The sequence below is a fragment of the Egretta garzetta genome, unplaced genomic scaffold (genome assembly GCF_000687185.1).
Source record: "Egretta garzetta isolate BGI_Z169 unplaced genomic scaffold, ASM68718v1 scaffold457, whole genome shotgun sequence".
Classification (NCBI taxonomy): Eukaryota; Metazoa; Chordata; class Aves; order Pelecaniformes; family Ardeidae; genus Egretta; species Egretta garzetta.
In genome coordinates, this window is record NW_009260187.1 from 134,335 (window position 1) to 152,996 (window position 18,662).

The window sequence follows — 18,662 nt, forward strand, 5'->3', positions numbered from 1 at the left end:
GAAAAACCCGCCACGACATCGGGCCTGCTTTGCGTGGTAATTTCGGTAATCCCGTCGCTTCTGCCGCTCCGTTTCCTCACGCTAGCCCTGGCCTGCGATCCGTGGCTGCTTGTCGTGGTTTGCCTTACGGGGAAAGCCGGAGGCTCTGGCTGCGTTTGGGGTTTTGGGGGGTTGTTTTCTTTTTAGCTCAGACTGGCTTTCGGGGATTTGCTGCTTTTCAGGGGTAAGGGCGCCGCGGGTGCACCACGACCCCCGGGGCCGCAAGCGAAGGGTGTCCCGCGGCTCCGGCCCCTTTCCCCGCCTGCCAGCGGGGCGCTGGGGGGGCTGGGGCCCGCTCCGCCTTGCACTTGCGGAGCGTAGGGACAGCAGCCTCGTCCGTACCGTTGGCGAGCTGAGGTGAGAGGCGGCTTTAAGACCACTAAGCTGAAGTCTGCCTCTCTGGGCGCAAACACAGCGTGTAATTTGCCTTCCACAGCGTTTTGGCTGTATTTTGTGCCACGCGTCCTAAGCACGTTTCACTGAAATCAGCCACCCGTGGACGCTCACCTGCTGCCGCAGTCTGGGGTTGTGTTGCTTTTTTCCATGTGCTAACACAGAATGTATCCTTTTTTTTTTAAAAAAAAAAAGATTGAAAAGGCTAAACCTATAAAATGTGGAACTTTTGGTGCTACGTCTCTGCAGCAAAGATACTTGGCTACAGGAGATTTTGGTGGAAACCTTAACATATGGTAAGCACGGATATTCTTTCAAAGCTTTTTCGCTTGATGTCGTTATGTGTCTGAACTGATGTTGCTGCATGTGGCTGGCTTTTCTGTAAAATGCTGCCAGTGCTGCACAGGACCCAACCATAAGCTCGGAATGTGCCTGTTTTGTAAAAACAATGTGAATTTTGCAAAATTCAGTGCTGTTTCACTTGCAACTTCTGTGTGCAGCTACAAAAACCCGTTAAAGCTCTGCTAGGTCCTCTTCTGAAAAGAGTCTTTTGCATGGATGCATGAGTACAAATAAGAGGTTGTGTTCAACCCAAATCTGATGTCTAGATTAAATACACATTTTTAATCTTAAATTTTTTTTTTAGGTCCCTGAATCATTTGTAGAATTGATCTGTATAGGTAAATTGGTTATCAAATACGGTTACAGGGTAAAAAAAGGGTTGTTGTTGGTTGTTGTTATTGCTGTTATTATTATAATTATTATATTTCCCTTGCCAAGGAACTGTTGGCTCCATTTTGGTAGGATAGCGAGGATGACAGGGATCAGTCACTAGTTGAAATTCAAAATAAAATTCTGAAAGATTCTTGAAGGGTGAGAATCAGCAGGACAGAACTGTGAAATCCCCAGTTTGATGCAGCCTTCACCTGAAGTTGAAGAGCAGTAGTCAGAGCTAGGTGGGGATTGGTGAATACGGTCGTTTTATTTACTTACTGAAAGTAAAGCTAACAGTACTATTTTGATCTGTAGCGTGATTCATTTTGAGCCCAGCATAAAAATTGGTTCTTAAGGGTTGCTGTGGTGAATCCCTCAACTGCCTCTACAAACAAGGAAGTCCAGAACGGAGCAAAAACTTTCAGAGCAGTCTAAAGCCGTAGACAAAGAAGGAATCGGTCAAAGACTCATGGTTCTTAATGGTGATACCCCTATTTTGTTCCCACTGTTAATCTGAGTTTATATCATTTGTGCTCAAGTTTCCTCTCATTTTTTTATGAATCCTGGGTGTCAAGGAAAATGCCGTATTATCTGTTCTTTTCTTTCTTGCCTAGGAATTTAGAAGCTCCTGAAATACCAGTGTATTCTGTGAAAGGTCATAAGGAAATCATAAACAGTATAGATGGCGTAGGTGGCTTAGGAATTGGGGAAGGTGCACCAGAAATTGTGACTGGCAGTCGAGATGGTGAGTTAGTGAACTCTGAAAGTCTTTTCCGTTATTGTGAGAAAGCAGCCTGCAAGCTTCGATGGCAGGGTGCCATCCGCCATCTGAACTAGTTACAGATCCCTTGCAACTAGTTCTTCATACACTGCCTTTTGAATCTTGTGTGGGATAAATTTTCTCTAATCCTTTTAGAAGCTGTAGATAAGCAGAAGATGCTGCTGCCCCTGAGCATGGGACAGAAGGAATACACAGCAGGATAAATGCAAAATATCAGCTAGAGAAAATATGTCCTTAACAAGTACTTTCACTTTATTTGGTTTTATTTTTTTTCAATCCGCTAAATGCAGTCTGGCTTTCTGGAATTGAATGAGATGCTCCTGTGTTTTGAATGATCAGGCTGAAAAGCAAAGGCCTTCCCTGGGCAGATGAATGCAGCGTGACAGCATATCCGTAATACAAAATCCATTGTCCTTCTTTCACAGGAACTGTGAAGGTGTGGGACCCGAGACAGAAAGATACTCCTGTCGCTAATATGGAACCCGTCCAGGGGGAGAGCAAAAGAGACTGCTGGACCGTAGCATTTGGTAATTTATCAGATTTTAACTGTTCCTCCCTCTAATATGACCGTGCTTTGGCAAGCATCAAAGTATTTCAGGATGCTATGGAACAGTTTATTTTGTATGGACTAATCAGTAGCAGGTTTTGCTTTTCAACAGCATCAAGTTTATTTGTTTTTAATGTGTTTCTCAAAAGAAGCCAATTTTGTGATGGCTGGGTTTTGGACTCAATTCTCTTACAACCTTTGGTCAATCGTTTCACAGATTATCTGTGCAAGCTTTATTTCTGTGTCCAGAATGCAAAAACGGTATATCCAGCTGCGTTGTCCTGCGGGAGCATAAGCGTTGTAGTGCACAAGGAACCAGTCGCTGTTGTAGCATAGTTCCAACTATCAAGCATTAAGGCATTAATTTAAGAGAAGATCCTTGAAGCTAAGAGCTAATTAAAGACAATGGAGATGCTTGATGTGTGCTCTGCGTTTTTCCTATGGAGAGAACAAGCTGCTTGTGTTCTACAGGAGCTGGTATTTCTGGATTAGCTCCATTTTTGCCTCTGGAGTCAGGGAGTGAGTATTACAAACTGCTAATAAGTGCATGGATTATAGTAACAAAATTGGTTATAGTTACAAAAGGAGAGGATGTTTCCTGGCAAGTTAGGTGCAACTGTAATGCACATTGCGATTGATATCTTTGTCTTCTGCTTTGACGAACGGAGAAAAAAGTGGCTTCATATTTTCTTCAGTTTTTGTTTGAACTACTGAAGCTCGAGCCAAGGCCAGGTTCATCTTGAACTACGTGCTGTGGGCTAACTTCTTTCAGACACTGATGTGCTTCCCTGATCCACTCAGCTGAGAGTTTTTGGTTCTGCATCTGTCTAGTGATGGCCATGGTAACACTCCAGGCCTCCATATGGGTCTGTGTCTGCAGAAAAGTCTTCTTGATCCACTAACATCTCATGCCTGAGGGGTTGGTTAGGGAACTGCTTTCTGCCGCAGTGCTGTCTGGGGAGCGTGGTTTGTGGCAGATGAAGATTTAGAGAAGGAATGTATTTGTATAGGTTTACAGGAACAGCGTGCAGTACTTGGTCTGTGTGGTTTAGGCAGTACTTGGCAGAGGGAATAAGAATTTTGTTCATGGCTTTTAAAAGAGGAAACAGACTGCTGCTTTTGAAGCTGTATTTTCCAAACCTTTCAGGTTTGAAAACCAGACTTTTCATTAAACCTTAATATCCCAATAGTAATATTTTTCTTGTGTAAATGTTAAGTTGAAATTGCAGGCTTAGGAGGTCTGAAATGTACAGACTAAAGAGGGTTTCTGTGTTGTGATTAATTCTTTCTCTGTGTCCAGGCAATGCTTACAACCAAGAGGAACGTGTTGTATGTGCTGGGTACGACAATGGGGACATCAAACTGTTTGACTTAAAAACCATGTCGCTACGATGGGAGACCAACATTAAGAATGGGGTAAGGAAACTATAAAAGTATTTTTCATTCCAGCTCCTGTACAGGATGGAAAAACTAAAAGGACTCTACCTACCTGAAATTTACCCAGAAGACATTGCTGCTGTGATTGTACCAAGGAGTCGTTTAAGTTCACCAAACTGTACCCCTCAAGTTCTTGGTCTGGATAGCATGGGGTATTTTTCAGTGGATTCATGTTTTCAGATAATTTTGTTATTTCCAAATTGTTGATGTTGTCACTGTAAAAATAACCAATGATTAATATGTATTTAAAAATCACAAAACCCTAATTTTTTTAGCAGTGGCTAAATTTCAAGGCTAATTTTTTTTTAAATATATTTCCAGGTTTGCAGTGTGGAGTTTGACAGAAAAGATATAAATATGAACAAGCTAGTGGCCACGTCGCTTGAGGGAAAATTTCATGTTTTTGATATGAGAACTCAGCATGCAACCAAAGGGTTTGCTTCTGTTTCAGAGAAGGTATGGGGAAACAGAGAATTTCTTAATAAGAGACAAACTTTTTGACTATGTGCTGTCCGAGTGCTACAGGTCTAAAACTCTTGTCTTCAATAGGTAGTAGATGCCCAGGTTACTGGGGCACAAGCTGTGGGGTAGCGTGGCTGGTGTGGCCCCAGGTGGCAAGCCCTGGAAGGGTCCTTGTGCATCCAGCTGCCAGCACTTACCCGGGTTTCCTCCCTTTAATAACCTGATATTTGGGCTTCTCTGGTCTTTGGGTCCTGTAGCAGTTGCGCCTCTGTGCGCTCAGCTGTGCCCGTAGTCTGGGAGTCATGATTATCAGAGGCTGTATTAAATTGTGATGAGCATGCAGATTCAAATCTTAAATATATCCCAGCCCAAAGCAAGCCCTCTGCAAATGCTTTGCATCCTGCAGTCACCAGACCTCATATGAGACACAGAAATCATTATTTTTCTGCAGAACCAAACATACTGGGATTGGGATATTGAGAGTGAGTGAAAGGATATATAGGAGAGACTTAGTGGTCTGGAGGCCGTTAAATACAGAGAATTCTTAGAACATCTCTTCTTCCACCTGTGACCACTGCATTAACTAGTTTAAGTTCTTTATAAAACAGTTGGGTAGGTGGGGGTTTGGGTTTTTTGTGAACAAAATCTGATGATAATTAGAGAAAAGGAGTTTCTGTGGGGAAGTTCTCCAGGACTGCCTAAATTAGGAAAAGCTGAGTTTCAATTTAGTATCTTTAAATTACTATTTTCCATACAACCATTCAAAGCAGATAAGATGTTGGAAGTACTTTGATTAGATAACACAGAAGTATTTACTGAATTAGTGTTTGTAATGATCTAAATATGAAAATGGAATTTCTTATTTTTCATTGACTGCGTTTAAGCTTCTCCTTCTGGATGTTTTCAGACAGATACGTATTAAGTCAGAGTACGTGTGTTGAGGTTTTTCCCTAAGTGATTTCTTTTGCTATGTGACCTTGCTGTTCCCTGGCTGAGATGTAAATTTGAATTTTAGATTTTTTTTTTTGTTGTGTTTGCATGGTGTTTGTGGTAGATTATTCCCTTCCAATAATGCTTTTAAAAGATGTCAGACATTGAAATTAACCTTGTGGTGACTGTGTCACCCAAGAGCCTGAGAATCCTGCAGTTCTAGAGCAGTTCCTCAAGACATGCTTATGCAGCTGCTTTACCTCTCTTTAACCTTGCTCATGTGGTGGCCAGTCCTGAAGAAGGTGAAGTACTCGTGAGTGGTAGCCTTGGTAGAGCTGCTGCCTCATCCCTGTGGAAGAATGGGGGGTGTTGGGGGCCTGACTTGGCTTCTCCTGTGTGGGAACCGGCCGCTTCTGTGGCAGCAGGTTGCAAGGCTGGAGGAAGGGAAGGTACCTCAGAACGGACATTCCAGTATCCACCATGAGAAGGCTGGGTTCTCTTCATACAAGTGATTGCTGTTTAAGATTCTATGTCCTTTCTTGTGAAGCTGAGCCGTAACTGACTTCTATACCGTGCTGATTATTTTTTTATTGTGATTATTAGGCGCAAAAATCTACCATATGGCAGGTTCGGCACCTACCACAGAACAGAGATATATTTATGACAAGTGGAGGAGCTGGCAGCCTTCATCTGTGGAAATAGTAAGTGATTGCTCTCCAGCCTGCAACAGGGGGAATAAGAAACGAACCATTTATTGTTTTAAGAAAGAATCTTCCTGAAAATGATGAGTGGGGTCTTGCTTCCAACCTCAGAATATCTAGTTAAAATTACTGCTTATAAATGCAGTAGGAAAGGGTGAATTCAGTGTCAGTACTGGTCTGGAATTCTGAATTAATCCCTAAAAGTGACAACAGCACAGGTGAATTTTGCCCTTGTGACTTTTCTTAACATAATCGAGGTCTAATTATATCCTCAGTTAACGAGGTGATAAATGGAAGAAAATAATTTCTTAAAATTCTCATACAGTAGCAGTTACGTCTGAGAAGAATATTGAAAGTCTGGACTTTTAATGATTCTTAAATTTACATCTTCTTACATTACAAGGAAAAATAATCATTGTAAAAAAATGAAGGGCTGTAGGAGAGAGGTGTCAGGATTCAAAACTTCCTGCCTCGTTTTTTCTCTCATGAAATATTTAGTAAATATGCAGTGTGGATATAGCTGGATGTGATTATTCCTTAATTTCAAGACATCTGTTGGCCTTATTTTGAGAACAGAGGAAACCCTTCTGTGTTCTTTTTAGAGTAGAAAGGATAATGTATTTTTATCAGTGGATTCTTAAGTGCATTGTTTTCCTTCTTGCCAGTGAGTACCCAGCTCAGCGCTCGAAGAAGGATTCTGAAGGAGCCGAGATGGGGGTGGCAGGTTCAGTCAGCCTCTTGCAGAATGTCACTCTGTCAACGCAGCCAATTTCTAGCCTAGACTGGAGCCCTGACAAAAAGGGACTGTGTGTTTGTGGTGCCTTTGACCAAACTGTGAGGGTGCTGATAGTTACAAAGCTTAACAAAGTTTGACAGGAAAACTAGAATTCCTGAGGAGAAAGCAATACAGTTTGCAGTCTGTAAATAAGAGAGGGAGAGCCCTCTTGTTTCTGATTTAATTTCTCCCTTATTAAAACTGGATTAAAGAAATAGAAAACAGATCTTTCTATTGAAAGTTCAGACACATGCAGTTAGAGTTGTTTGATTGTGCTGCAATGACTTGACGTTGCCTGGGCACAAAACCTTTACCTTGTAGAAATGTGAATTTACATTTAAAATGAAATGTGCCTTTGTGTTAATGCAACTTGTAACTTCAGAAATCACTTTAAATTGTTTGTGTGCAGTTTAATCACAGTGCAAATCCGCTCACACTTGTTAAATGGTTTGGCTTTTTTATATATAGTATTGTCCATATGCATTCATGCAATGCAAACTACCTGATACTCCCTCACAGAAACTTTGTGTTCTTGGATATATGATTGAGAATGTTTGTTAAAATGATTTAGGGTTCTTTAATACACTATAGAAGCTATACTGAGTGCTGAAATATTCAGGCTTAATGGAATAAGCTTTTGATTGAAGATCATATTGAAATTAAACTATTGAGCAAAATGCACTGTTTTATTATTTTAGTTTGGTTTTGTAACAAGTTTTTATGTTTTTGTTTTTATATGTGTCTGTAACTTGGTGTTCTACAAGTAAAATTATATGGAGTGTTGTCTTAATATGAACAAAGTATATTTTTCAAACCTCTAGCGATTTAGAGAAGGAAGGTACTTGTATAGGTTTACAAGAACAGTGTGCAGTGCTTAGATAAAACATAACTCATTTTGCTACAAAAGTATTAAAACTTACCTCTGTTGTGAAAAACAGGTAGCCAAAGTACTGTCTCTCTTTTTTTTTTTTAACAGATTCAGTATTTCTTCAAAACTCAATGTGACAAAGTAGCTTTGTTACTGTAGTTTCACCTGAACTTCTCTTTGTGATTCCCCTTATCTCCAGTGTTTTTCTTTTCTGATTTTACCAGTGTGTGCTGCTGCCAGATCTCTTTAGCAGGCACATCCAGTTACTGTCCCCTATTTGTGGATGTGTGGTGGGGGCTTTCTTAATTTCAGTAAGCTCTAACGATTTCATTTATCACCCCTTTGTCCGATATTAGCTTTCAGCTGACTTGTATGTGCATATGCAAGTTTTAGGTAAAAGTATTTAACAATTTCTGAAAACAGATTATGATAGAAAAATGTCAGCTTTTTCCTGGTTAATGACCAAGAAGCCCCTGTGTGGCCATTTGCAAAGAATCTCTGTTTTCTTAGGCTTGAGAATGAGGAATTGGTATTTGACAAATTCAGGTGAGTCACCTGCACTGCATCAAGCCTGACCTTCCAGAGGCTGCTCCTGAAAACTAGAGGCTGCTCTGTAGAGAGAGAGGAGCCAGGGCCTTATATCTGTACTGGTCCTGCCACCAACTGGTGCCCAAGCAAGATGCAGGTGGAAGAGGAAACAGCCAAACACTGAAGGTTAAGGTAGGGGAAGTGGCAAATGGGGGAAGCAGTGTGGAAGCCAGTAGAATGGGAAGCTGGGTTGAAAGGGGAGGTGAGAAGCTGTAGCAGAAGGGCAACACTAAGGCTGCAAACCTGGCACTTTGTGATGTCCTCAGGCTCAGACTTTTTCTCTGATCTAAGATTCCAGCTAAATAGAAGTGAGAGAGAACTCATTAGCTCCTGGGTATGTTAATTGATTAAACCAGCTGAGGAAAAAGAGAGCAGGCACCTGTGGCTAGAAGAGGCTCACAGGCTGTTACAGCTTAAATGTTGTGGAGTGGAGAAATCATTAATGCTTTTGTAGCAGAGAGGGGCCAGCAGGAAAATTGCAACAGACCACACACCCAGTGTGTCTGTGGAAGTCCATGGTTTTACTAGGTCAGCAATCTTCAGCTCTAGCCTGCCTTCAAATTTAGTCTCTCCTATCGTGTGTTCAGCAAGGGCCAGCAGGGATGAAAGCACAGTAACTCAGAGTAACAGGCTGGGAGGTATCTGAAACTGTAACATAAGTTTATTTCCAGTAGAGCAGCCCTTGGGTTTGACCAGTGGAATCCACCCCCCTGTGAAGGAGGTGTCTTGCTCCATGGCTTGGGACACGGAAGGTGCCCCAGCATAGCCAGAACACGGGGATGTCCTGGCGAGGAAGGTTCCCAGTGCTGTGGGCTGCCACCAGAGCTGTGAAGGCTCAGCCCGGCATTTCAAGATCCCTGAGCATGGGCTAACGAGGTCTGTCCATATGTCAAAAACGTGCTGTGCTAACCTCTGGTGCAGGTGTACATGCAGGTTTCACCCTGGCTTGGCAAGCAAATGGCAGGTTGTGTAGCATGTTAATGTGCATAGGTCTGTCTTCCCTAAGACTTGATGGTTTGCTTTCAAGTGTAATATTTAGTATATGATTTTTTTTGACACAATCCCATCTGCTTGTGTGCATAGCGTAATGCTGAGAACATTAAAATTTTAATGCTGAGTGTGTTAAAATCTGAAATTATTTTAAATTTTGTCCCTCTTAGGGTGCATCCCAGCAGGAGGGAATAGGGGGAACTACTGCTCTGCAGCTTGCTTTGAAAAGCTGGGGGTGTAGAGTTCAAAGAATCAATTCAAGTGCTTTGAGCCTAAAATGCACTGTTCAGAGATGGCCTCCATTAGCTTTGTGCTGCAAATAAAACATACTGACTGAAAGGTATGCTAGGCAGTGGAAATTGGTAGAAATACGTTTTCTCTCTTTAATAGCAATTCTGAATCAAGCTGAGAGTGAGGGAAGAAAAAGCTCTCGGTGTAGGTACCTGTGAGGGAAAACAAAGAATTTGGAGTGCAGGACTGGGCTCTTGGTGGTCTTTATTATGTACTTGGCATGCAGCAAAACTGTCCCTTCCTTATACCAACAACTCCAGGGAGAGCTCCTAGTGAGCCTACGTGATGGTGATACAAATTAGAGCAAGAACTAATAACACTTCTTAAAGCACCATGGGCCTCCAAAAGATGAAATGAGTGTTACCTCCAGGTATTTAATTTTGGGATTCATTTTATCTATTGTTTTGAAAATGAAGGAATGCATTTCCTTCATGAGTAGCTGGTTTCATGAAAATACACGATGGTTCGCATGGCAAGAGTTTGCAAAAAGACCTGGAGGGAAGTATAGATGAATGGTAGTGCTGTCCTTGCTCAGGAAAGGAAGTGGCTGTATCTGTGTACCTAAAAAATGAAAGATAGTTACTGGCTGGGAAGAAGAGCTGCTGCTAGTGCCTGTACTGTGCTGTATCTCCTCAACAGATTGGATTTCTGCTTCTCCCAGGCTGAACAAGAAACTTGAGCAGACCAAAAGCTGCCCGTGGCAGCCTAGCCTGCTCTATTTATAGTCCTTCCCCCTCTTGCTGAAGACTGGCACCTTGCCTCTGCAGCCTGGAGGCTGAAGAACTAAAGTGTGTTCTAAATAAAATCATAATGCATCAGAGATGAAATGCACAGGGCCAAATCCCCTCTGATGCAGCACCGAGGAGCACTCTGGAAAACCCCTGCCGTGCCCAGGACCAGGGAATGCTACCGGGTTTGATGGCTCCACCATGAGTGACCACATTTAACAAGTGTATCTGCTTGGCAGTTATCTCGTTTCCTGCGCAAACTACCCCTGTATGCTCATGGAAGAGAAAAATCTGTTTATGGGCATGGTTGCAGCCAGAATATAGGTACGTGTTACACAGTTGGGTGGTTTTGGTTTTGGTTTTTTTTTTACCAGGTGTTGCCCATATCCCCAGCTATTACAAATCAGGGTTTTTTCTTTCATATTAATACAGTTACTTTGACTTTCATCATTCGCACAGGTCGTTGAAGATTACAGACCTCCAAGGTTTCTGTGCAGGTAGCCTATATTTGGCCTATGGCATATATAGTTTTCATCAAACACACACAAAAAAATATTTACAGCTTAGCCATGACTTGGATTGAATTTTAAGCAAAGTAAGGCAAGCTGTAACTGTATGGGAAGCTATAATACAGTGTGCTGTCAACAACACCTATTGTCTCTGATTTTTTAAAGTTCAGCTGTGATATAGAAGGTATTCAAAACCAGAACTGGCAACAAAAGAGCCACGACAGAAGAAAGGATTGAGGAAAAAGTTCAGTAGTGTGCCAGCATTTGAGAATTTACCCAATGAAGTTAGGAACAGCTGATATATGAACTGTATTACTTATTGCTTGTGCTAAGATGGCAACTGTAACTCTGAAGAGCAGAGCTGAAGCAGGGAATAAATGGCAAACCTGTGCTGTTAGGGACATCATGGACAGAAGGAAGATGGGGAATTGTGTGGGGAAAAAAAGACACCTGTCCTCCAGTGATAGCTTCAGACACAGCAGATACAGCTTGCCAATGCAGTTCAGTTCATCTTCCCTAAGTTATTGCCATCAAATATACACAATAGCAAATAGGGATTATTTGGCTAAGCTGATTGATTTATAAGCATGAAGCTACTCACTTGTGGCCTGCATATTCATCACTGTAATAAAGTTGTCTAACTGTAAAGTCAGTATCGATGAACTGCCAGAAAATATGTTGATTTACTACTTTTTTTCAGTTATTAAGCCTGCATTTTCTTGCTCCTGATGCTGTTGGTGCTGATTTTTCAGTAGTAGGCACTCTGCATGGAAAACCTGCCCACTCTACAAAGAATCTCCAGATCAGTCTGTATGTCTAGAGCATGCATGCAAGATATTTTGCAGTAGCCAACGCAAGTCCTGCTGTTTTAGGCAAGGGCAGCTGTTAACTCAGGCAGGAGCTGAGCGCAGAATCCTTTTGTGTGCAGTGTAAAGCATGGCTATGGGTCTGCCTGTGGCCATGCAGGTTCAGCCCAGAGGGGAGACCAGATGGTATTTCTATGGAACTGGGCCAGAGCTATTTGGTGACTTGGTGTTGTTCTAGCCTTGGCTATAAAAGATTTTCATTCCTTGCTGGCCTTTTTGGGAGGACCTGCTTCTCGCCGCACAGCCTGTTCTTGCAGTGGCACAGCATTGTCCACAGAGGACACTGGAAGTGGGTCAGTGTTGCTTGGCAGCTGCATGAATATCTATGGTCTCAAGGGCAATGAGTAGCTGCCCTGTGCCCTGGCCTTCTTCCTCCTCAGCCACCAATAAGGCAATTGCAAGTGAAGAGGCAGAGAAGTTTTGCAGGACCCTGCAGCAAAGGGGATCACAGCACAGTATCTCTTCCCTATAATACTCTTCAGTGTTGTATTCTGAACTAGTTGATCTGGGCCAGCTAGCAACTGCCCCAATGAGTTGCTGGTGCAATTCAAGACCGTAGCATGAGCAGGAGCCTGCATGTGGCAGCCCTGCTTTGGAGACCAGCTCAATGTAACAGTATGGTCACAAGCTCTGCCAATTGGTTTCTGAGCCAAAGAACAAGCCTGTCACTGTTCAGCTTAGTAGTACAGCTACAGCCTCCGGGACAGATGTGTCTGTTCCAGTTTTCTCTACTTGCAAGAGATCTTCTTCCCTCCTGCCTGTACTCCCTGCCTCCACAATCTTAGTAAATCTTTAATCACCATCTCCCTATCTGCGGATGTGCAGAGAGCACTGAGCTGCAGAACCAAGTGGAGGCACCTGTAAGTTCCCTCCTCTACTGAGCTTGGCAGTAAAAACAGCCTCTGCAGAATGCACAAACTGGGGTTCCCGTCTCAGACCAATGGCTTCTTCCTCTCTTGTCAATGTGTAAGAGGCCACCCAAGGTTGCCAGCCTCTCAGGATATTTCCTAATCAGAACATTACACCCTGACCTTAAGCGTAGCAGTGAAGCTGTTTTTCATCACTACAAAAAGCCCCTCAGCAACATAAATAAAACAAGCACAGGCAAGCTCTCCTAAGTTGCTTGGGATTTTAAGGTTATGAAACATTTAAGATATTCTCTGAAACTAGAGGAGGCGTGGGTTGCAGAATGGCAGTAAAGCCCACAGAACTGCAGAGCGATCAAGACCTGATGGGACCTTTTTGTCTGGCAGTGATTCATCAATAGCAGCTCAGCCTGTTTACCAGATTGCATTGTATCAGTTGCCTGCTGTTTGACTGACATGTACAGTCTTGCAGGTGAAACTACTCTTTCTGTCAAGTAAATTACTGGTTAAGTCCCAGCTGCTTCCAGTTCCTTCTTGTACAGGAGGAGGCTGCTTACATTAAAATTCACCACTGGCAAAATTCATGTTTCATAAAATATCAAGGACCTGATTTTTTGTGTGAACGTCTCCATCAGCACAGAAATGCTACTTTGTCCTCACTTGCCACAGATGTGAATGACTACATGTGGTGCAAAGCCTAAGTTGTTCTTATTTCTGGATTTGCTGGGAGGTCTAAGGGAGCTGCACCTTCTTGCCCCTTCCTCTGTGCCACAGAGCATAATGGAACCGTGCACCTCTTCTCCTGCAGTTGTAGCTGTTTCTGGCTCTGATTATGCTGGGATGTTGCTCCAGCCCGTCCTGCATCTGTCTGCCAGAAATAATCCAACACTACCCATGTCTTCTGTGTACTAAAGGCTTTTCCCCCCTGCTCTTTTCATCTTTTGTTTATTGTTTAAGATTTCTGAGACAATCTTCTTATCAGTTATTTCCAGCTTGGAGCACCGTGAGGCTTAGGTTTCTAGGCAGCGCTGCAGCAACAATGAAAAATGACAATAAAAGGTAAGTGCAGCTAATGAAATCTGTTGAGTTCAGTTGCATCCCATGCTAAACCTTTCATTTTCTGAATCATCAATCCTCCTGCAGGGATGACAGAATCTCTCCTTCGTGTTTCTTTCTGGTGTAGCTCTACTGGGGAGGACTTTGTGGCCTGCTTAGCAGATGTCGGGGACAGACCTTTCCCGCTGCCTTGCAGAAGCGCGCAATGGCACAGGCTTGTGGCATCTTCATATCCGGCAACATTTTCCCTTCCTGACATTCACATTCCCTTCCTCCCACATCCTGCTGTTGCAGAGTGTATGAGAAACATAAGAGCAGCCACACTGGGATAGACCAAAGAGCCTTCCAATCCTGTATCCTGCCTCCTCAGGGGTCACATGCAGATAAATAAGTATAAAAAACCCCTTTAAAATGACAATCACAATTTGGGTCCTAAGTTTAATCTACTCCTAAGGTTGTCCTAGGCTTCCTTCTAAAATGAAGTTGTGATATGAAATATATGGTTCTATGGAATTTATGCACAGAAGCTAACAAGTGAGAAGGGTGGAATGCTAACGCACTTAGAAATAAACCTCAATTTCTAATACAATTTACTTCCATAATCTTAGTGAGAGAGACAGCTATAAAAAATTACAGCTTTACATACTAATTGGAAGAAATGCAATCTTAGAACAATATCAGAACAAATACTCTGCACATGGTAGATTGCTTTCAATTTATTTCTACAGTTTCCATATATAAATGCATATAACCTAATAGATATATCTACATTCAGCGAATAAAGCTTTGTATGTAAGTAACCAGATATAGTACCCAGCACCACATCCTGTCATTTAATCTAGTTGGCATGAACACAAGCTCTTTTGATCTGTACTAACTATCTTTATCTCAGTGTAGATCTCATCCCCCTTATCTGTTATGTTAAAAAAGCTTTAATCAGAGGGTTTAAGCTGGTCTTATTGAATTATACTGTTTTTCCTCCCTAAACCAAAGCTACATCAGGCTCAGTTTCCTTCTTTCCATGTACTTTTACATCTGTATTTTGATTAGAAATGTTATGTTTTCAAAAGGGAAAAAGAGTCTGTGTTTAGTAGGTTTAAAGTCATTCTAATTTAATTTGAGTGCAGAAAAAAAAAAAAGACATTTCCAGTGCGTTTTAGCTGAAAGGTGAGTCTAAGTTCACCTGGGTTTAGGCTGCCACATACGCTGTCCCCAACTCCAGCAAACTGTATAAATATGGAAAATTCTGGTGGTTACTGTTCTTTTCCACTGTCCTAAGTGCTACTGCTACAGTTTTTTTTAGCTCCTGAAGATGTGAGACATCCCTGTGGGTTAGCCTCAAGACTCTGTTCCCTTTCTTACCCTATCCAGTGGCTGGGGCACAAACCTGGCAGCCAGATAGCTTGCGGTCTCCTCCCGGCCTCACCATCTGCCTTGCAATAAATCACTGTGAACTCCCTACTCCTGCCCTGCCTCTCTGCTCCCTGCACATATCTGGTCTCTGCAGAATACAGGCAGACACATAAGTTACCATAAACATGCCATTGATCCAGGCAGCTGGCTGTAACTGTCCTTTTGCAAGTATCTGTCTTCTGATATGCCAGAGGAAACATCAGGTACTTGCCCCTCTTCCTTTGCAGGCAGGTACTGGTGAGCAGATGGATGCTCATGTTTCAGCTTACTTCTGCTACATCCTCTTCTGGTAACTTGCTGGTCTGCCCACACATGAGATTGCAAATTCATTAAATTACATTGCAAAGAAACAGGCCTCACAATCACAAAATGCTTATCCCAGAAATGCCTAATGTGGCTGAGGCCCTTCAGTCACAAGCGAACTACACACACTAACATCTCCCAAACTGGTCTGCTCGCTCTGACCTGGGATTTGAAAAGGTACTGTCTCATACTCCGCTTTGTAATGGCTTTGGCCATAACTTGACTTTAGACATGCTAGATCAGGAACCGTCGTGAAATGGTCTGCAGCTCACGTTACCCAGGTGCAGACTAACTCACTCTTGAAATAGTTTAAAATGTAAAGTTGTATAAGCTTAGACAAAAACATTTTAAACCCAAGCTACAGACTGACCCAAAGCAACACAGAATTTGTCAGTTTAGTTTTAACATAGCATAGCTGTATTCTCACTGCCTTAATCTCATTTAAGCCTGCATTGGTTTAGCATTTTCAGCATGGTTGCTGAATCTCTAGAGGTTTAAAACAGAGACAGAATAAAAAGGAATGTTCTCTATGTTTGGATGTACTGGCTTTCTAGTAGTTGATAGAAAGGGCTTGTGGTGGACACCTGATAAAAGTATCTACTTAGAAAGGTTGAATTATTTAATGAAGTATCTCTGCTGTTCTCATTAAGACTCACATTAAAAGGCCAAAAAGAGCGTTTAGTGTCAGAAGCAGCTGGACTTTCAGTCAAAGCAATTCTATTGCTTTATTTTCTCCCTTAGGATGACCGTAGATGCCTATCACAACCACCTTTTGCTTTTGGTCTGTTTTTGGCATCTGTATTTTTATTCTGCCAATGATTCGCTAACCCTTTTGTTACAAGCAGCTTCTAGCATCCTTCTTTCTATTCACACCAGGTTCACAGCAGAAGAATCTAAGCTATTTTTTTATTTACATTCTCTTCTATATGAGCATCTCCAAAAGCTTATTCAGTGGCATTGTTTCTGGAAGATGGAGTTAGCACAGCTGGGCTGTATGTCAGGCTGTGGTGCTTTGCATGACCTGGACTGTAAGCATAATGTTTCCAGTGAGGTCAAGACTACAGGATTTGGCCTCCATGTCTGTTCTGCAAAGAACATTGACTCCGCAGGAGTCAATACATAGTATGTACAATTAACGAGATACATCATAATAAAGGAGTAATTATGTTAAAGATGTCTGTCACTTTGACTACTTTGGAGAAAATATTCAGGATTGTTTTCTGTTGTTTTGGGAACAATAGAGAAAAATCAATAATCATTCATAGGCCTCTCAAATGAAATGGCTTCCATTAAGTACCAGATGGCAGTATAGTTTTTCTTGGATAGATTTTTGTATAGGTATCCATATATTAAATCATAATATATTTTCAGAGTGGCACCAGCATAAAACAATTGAATTTATATGAACTGTATCTCAGTCAGATTTTGTCTGGGATAAATGTAAATCCTTAACCCCTCACTCTCTGCTCTTGAAGACCAACTGAGCAACGCTGCCATTTTAAGCAGAAGACAAATGCTTATATACCTAGTAATCCTCTGAGTGAACTGCCTCAAGAAATTCCAAGACCTACGGCACTCAGTATAGGAACTCCAATTAACTGAAAAAAAGGATAAATCTGTAGCAGTTTGGAGTCAGTAGCAAATCTATAACAAATGTAAACCACTAGAAGGAGACAAAGAGCCACACTGTAGGACCACGAAATACTGAGTCCAACCTGTACTCAATTAACGCTATATGTGGTTGCAATCTTCTACAGAGCTAGTCGAATCTGAACATTGATCAGCATGTGTTGCATTTATCTTTGATCTTGTAATTGAAACAAAATACTGGGTTTAGGAAAGAAGACTCTGGCAGGAACTTCCTACCTAATGTTTGGTAAATCAATTAGTCTATGAATCAACTTCCCTCTCTGTATTTTCCAACCTGTGACATGTGAATACTGAGGTAAGAATGAACTAAACATATGTCAACTGTTCTGAGGTCCTTGTAGACACCTGGCACGCTGGAAGTGCAAAGCTTTACTTTATTTCGGAGTTCAAGTCTTCCTATTTCTCTGCTACCCTTCAGGCTGTTGCATTTCTGAATTTTATTAAAAAAACCTCCTAAAATCCCCTTTACCTACAATGCATAATTCTGTCATTGTACCAGTAAAAATGAACAAGATAAAATAAGACTGTGTTTTTTGAAAATAAGAAATGCTTATGAAAAGTCAATGAAACGTTATATTATTACACTAAAATATTATCAGATAGTAAGGATACTATTCCCTCCCCCAATGGTTCTACTGTCCTTATGTGTGTCTCACATAAAACTGAAAGGTTCTTAAAGAATCCCTGTGTTTGCTGCTTAAACAAGTTCTCTGTTGTTAAAAAAAATATATAATTATATTGGTTTTCCAGCCATTTTTGTTTGAAACTGAAAATCTAAACTTCTAAATCTCCTGGAGGAAAAGGAGATGACAAGATGTAAACAAGTAACTACTCCATCTGAAGATCTTTAGATATGTCTCTAGCTGGGGGTAGGGAGAAAGACTCTCAGTTGCAGTTCATACTGATTTAATTAGAATAAACACAGCATAGCACTTAGATGTAAACCAACCTATTAAAATGGAGCTCACTTTGCAATATTTTCAATTGCATTGAAGGCACAGAGAAGTGCACTGAAGCTAGATGACCCCCAAACGTCTAGTCCTGTTCCCCGTACAAATACACTCTTCCACTTTCCCCAGCCTTGACCTTGTCCTTCTTCAGGCTGGACATTTTTCTCCCTTCCTCGAGAAACCCTGATGCTGAGTAAGCCGGCTCAGCACATTCCCTTCAGGCAACCAGCCTCGACTTAATCAGCCACATACACTTCTGCGTAACCTATAGTTGAGAACAGGCCCTCTTCAACCACACTGAAGGATTCCGGTGATCCTATCTTAATCTGCCTCGGAGGGGAGAGGCTGCAGACTTTGGTTACAGTAAGCTTCAGATGAGATTGTGAGCAGAAAGGAGGCGAACGGGGTCTTTGGCCAGTAAAGTCAATGATGGGGCTACTGACTTCTGTTTTACTACTTATCAGAATGGAAATCTGTAAAATGCGGATCTGATCTTTGGGAGCCACAGATGTGTTTGTACACCCTTCCAGCCAGCAAGCTCTCGCAGTGAAGAAGTATCAATCCACTGCGTTTTGAACCCAGATGTATTTGCTGAAACCTTGAGGAGAAACGCAGTGGCCATCACACCCGATCGCACCGTTAGACACCGGCCCTGACCCGCGGATGAGGTGAGGATGTGCAGCCTCGGCCAGGGAGGGCTGCCCGCCCCCGGGGGACGCCTCCCGGGCATCCCTGGCATTAAGGGGTCACCTCTACACCCAGCGTGTGCCCCCCTTTTCCCAGGAAGCGGCGTTTGGGAGCATCC

General features: G+C 42.2%; 1 protein-coding gene across 2 annotated transcripts; it reads left to right on the top strand.

The window, feature by feature from the left end:
* The first annotated feature begins 6 nt into the window (after positions 1–6).
* WDR92 (WD repeat domain 92) lies at positions 7–10,591 on the top strand. 2 transcript variants are annotated; one of them, XM_035897501.1, is made up of 8 exons: positions 7–728; positions 1,761–1,891; positions 2,353–2,454; positions 2,946–2,993; positions 3,775–3,890; positions 4,233–4,367; positions 5,907–6,004; positions 6,670–10,591. In XM_035897501.1, exons 1-8 carry the CDS (start codon positions 598–600, stop codon positions 6,875–6,877), a joined length of 969 nt encoding a protein of 322 aa, XP_035753394.1. In that variant the 5' UTR covers positions 7–597; the 3' UTR covers positions 6,878–10,591. The 2 variants fall into 2 exon arrangements, with proteins under 2 accessions (XP_035753394.1, XP_009640462.2); XM_009642167.2 differs by lacking the exon at positions 2,946–2,993 and having other exon boundaries at positions 6,670–9,343.
* The last annotated feature ends 8,071 nt before the right edge of the window (positions 10,592–18,662 follow it).

What these genes read in the sequence shown, in the direction of transcription:
- WDR92 (XM_035897501.1), top strand. Translation starts at nt 598, where the DNA reads ATGTATCCTTTTTTTTTTAAAAAAAAAAAGATTGAAAAGGCTAAACCT. An exon ending in GGTGGAAACCTTAACATATG is followed by an intron (nt 729 to 1,760) that starts GTAAGCACGGAT and finishes TTTCTTGCCTAG; the next exon opens with GAATTTAGAAGCTCCTGAAA. An exon ending in TTGCTTCTGTTTCAGAGAAG is followed by an intron (nt 4,368 to 5,906) that starts GTATGGGGAAAC and finishes TGTGATTATTAG; the next exon opens with GCGCAAAAATCTACCATATG.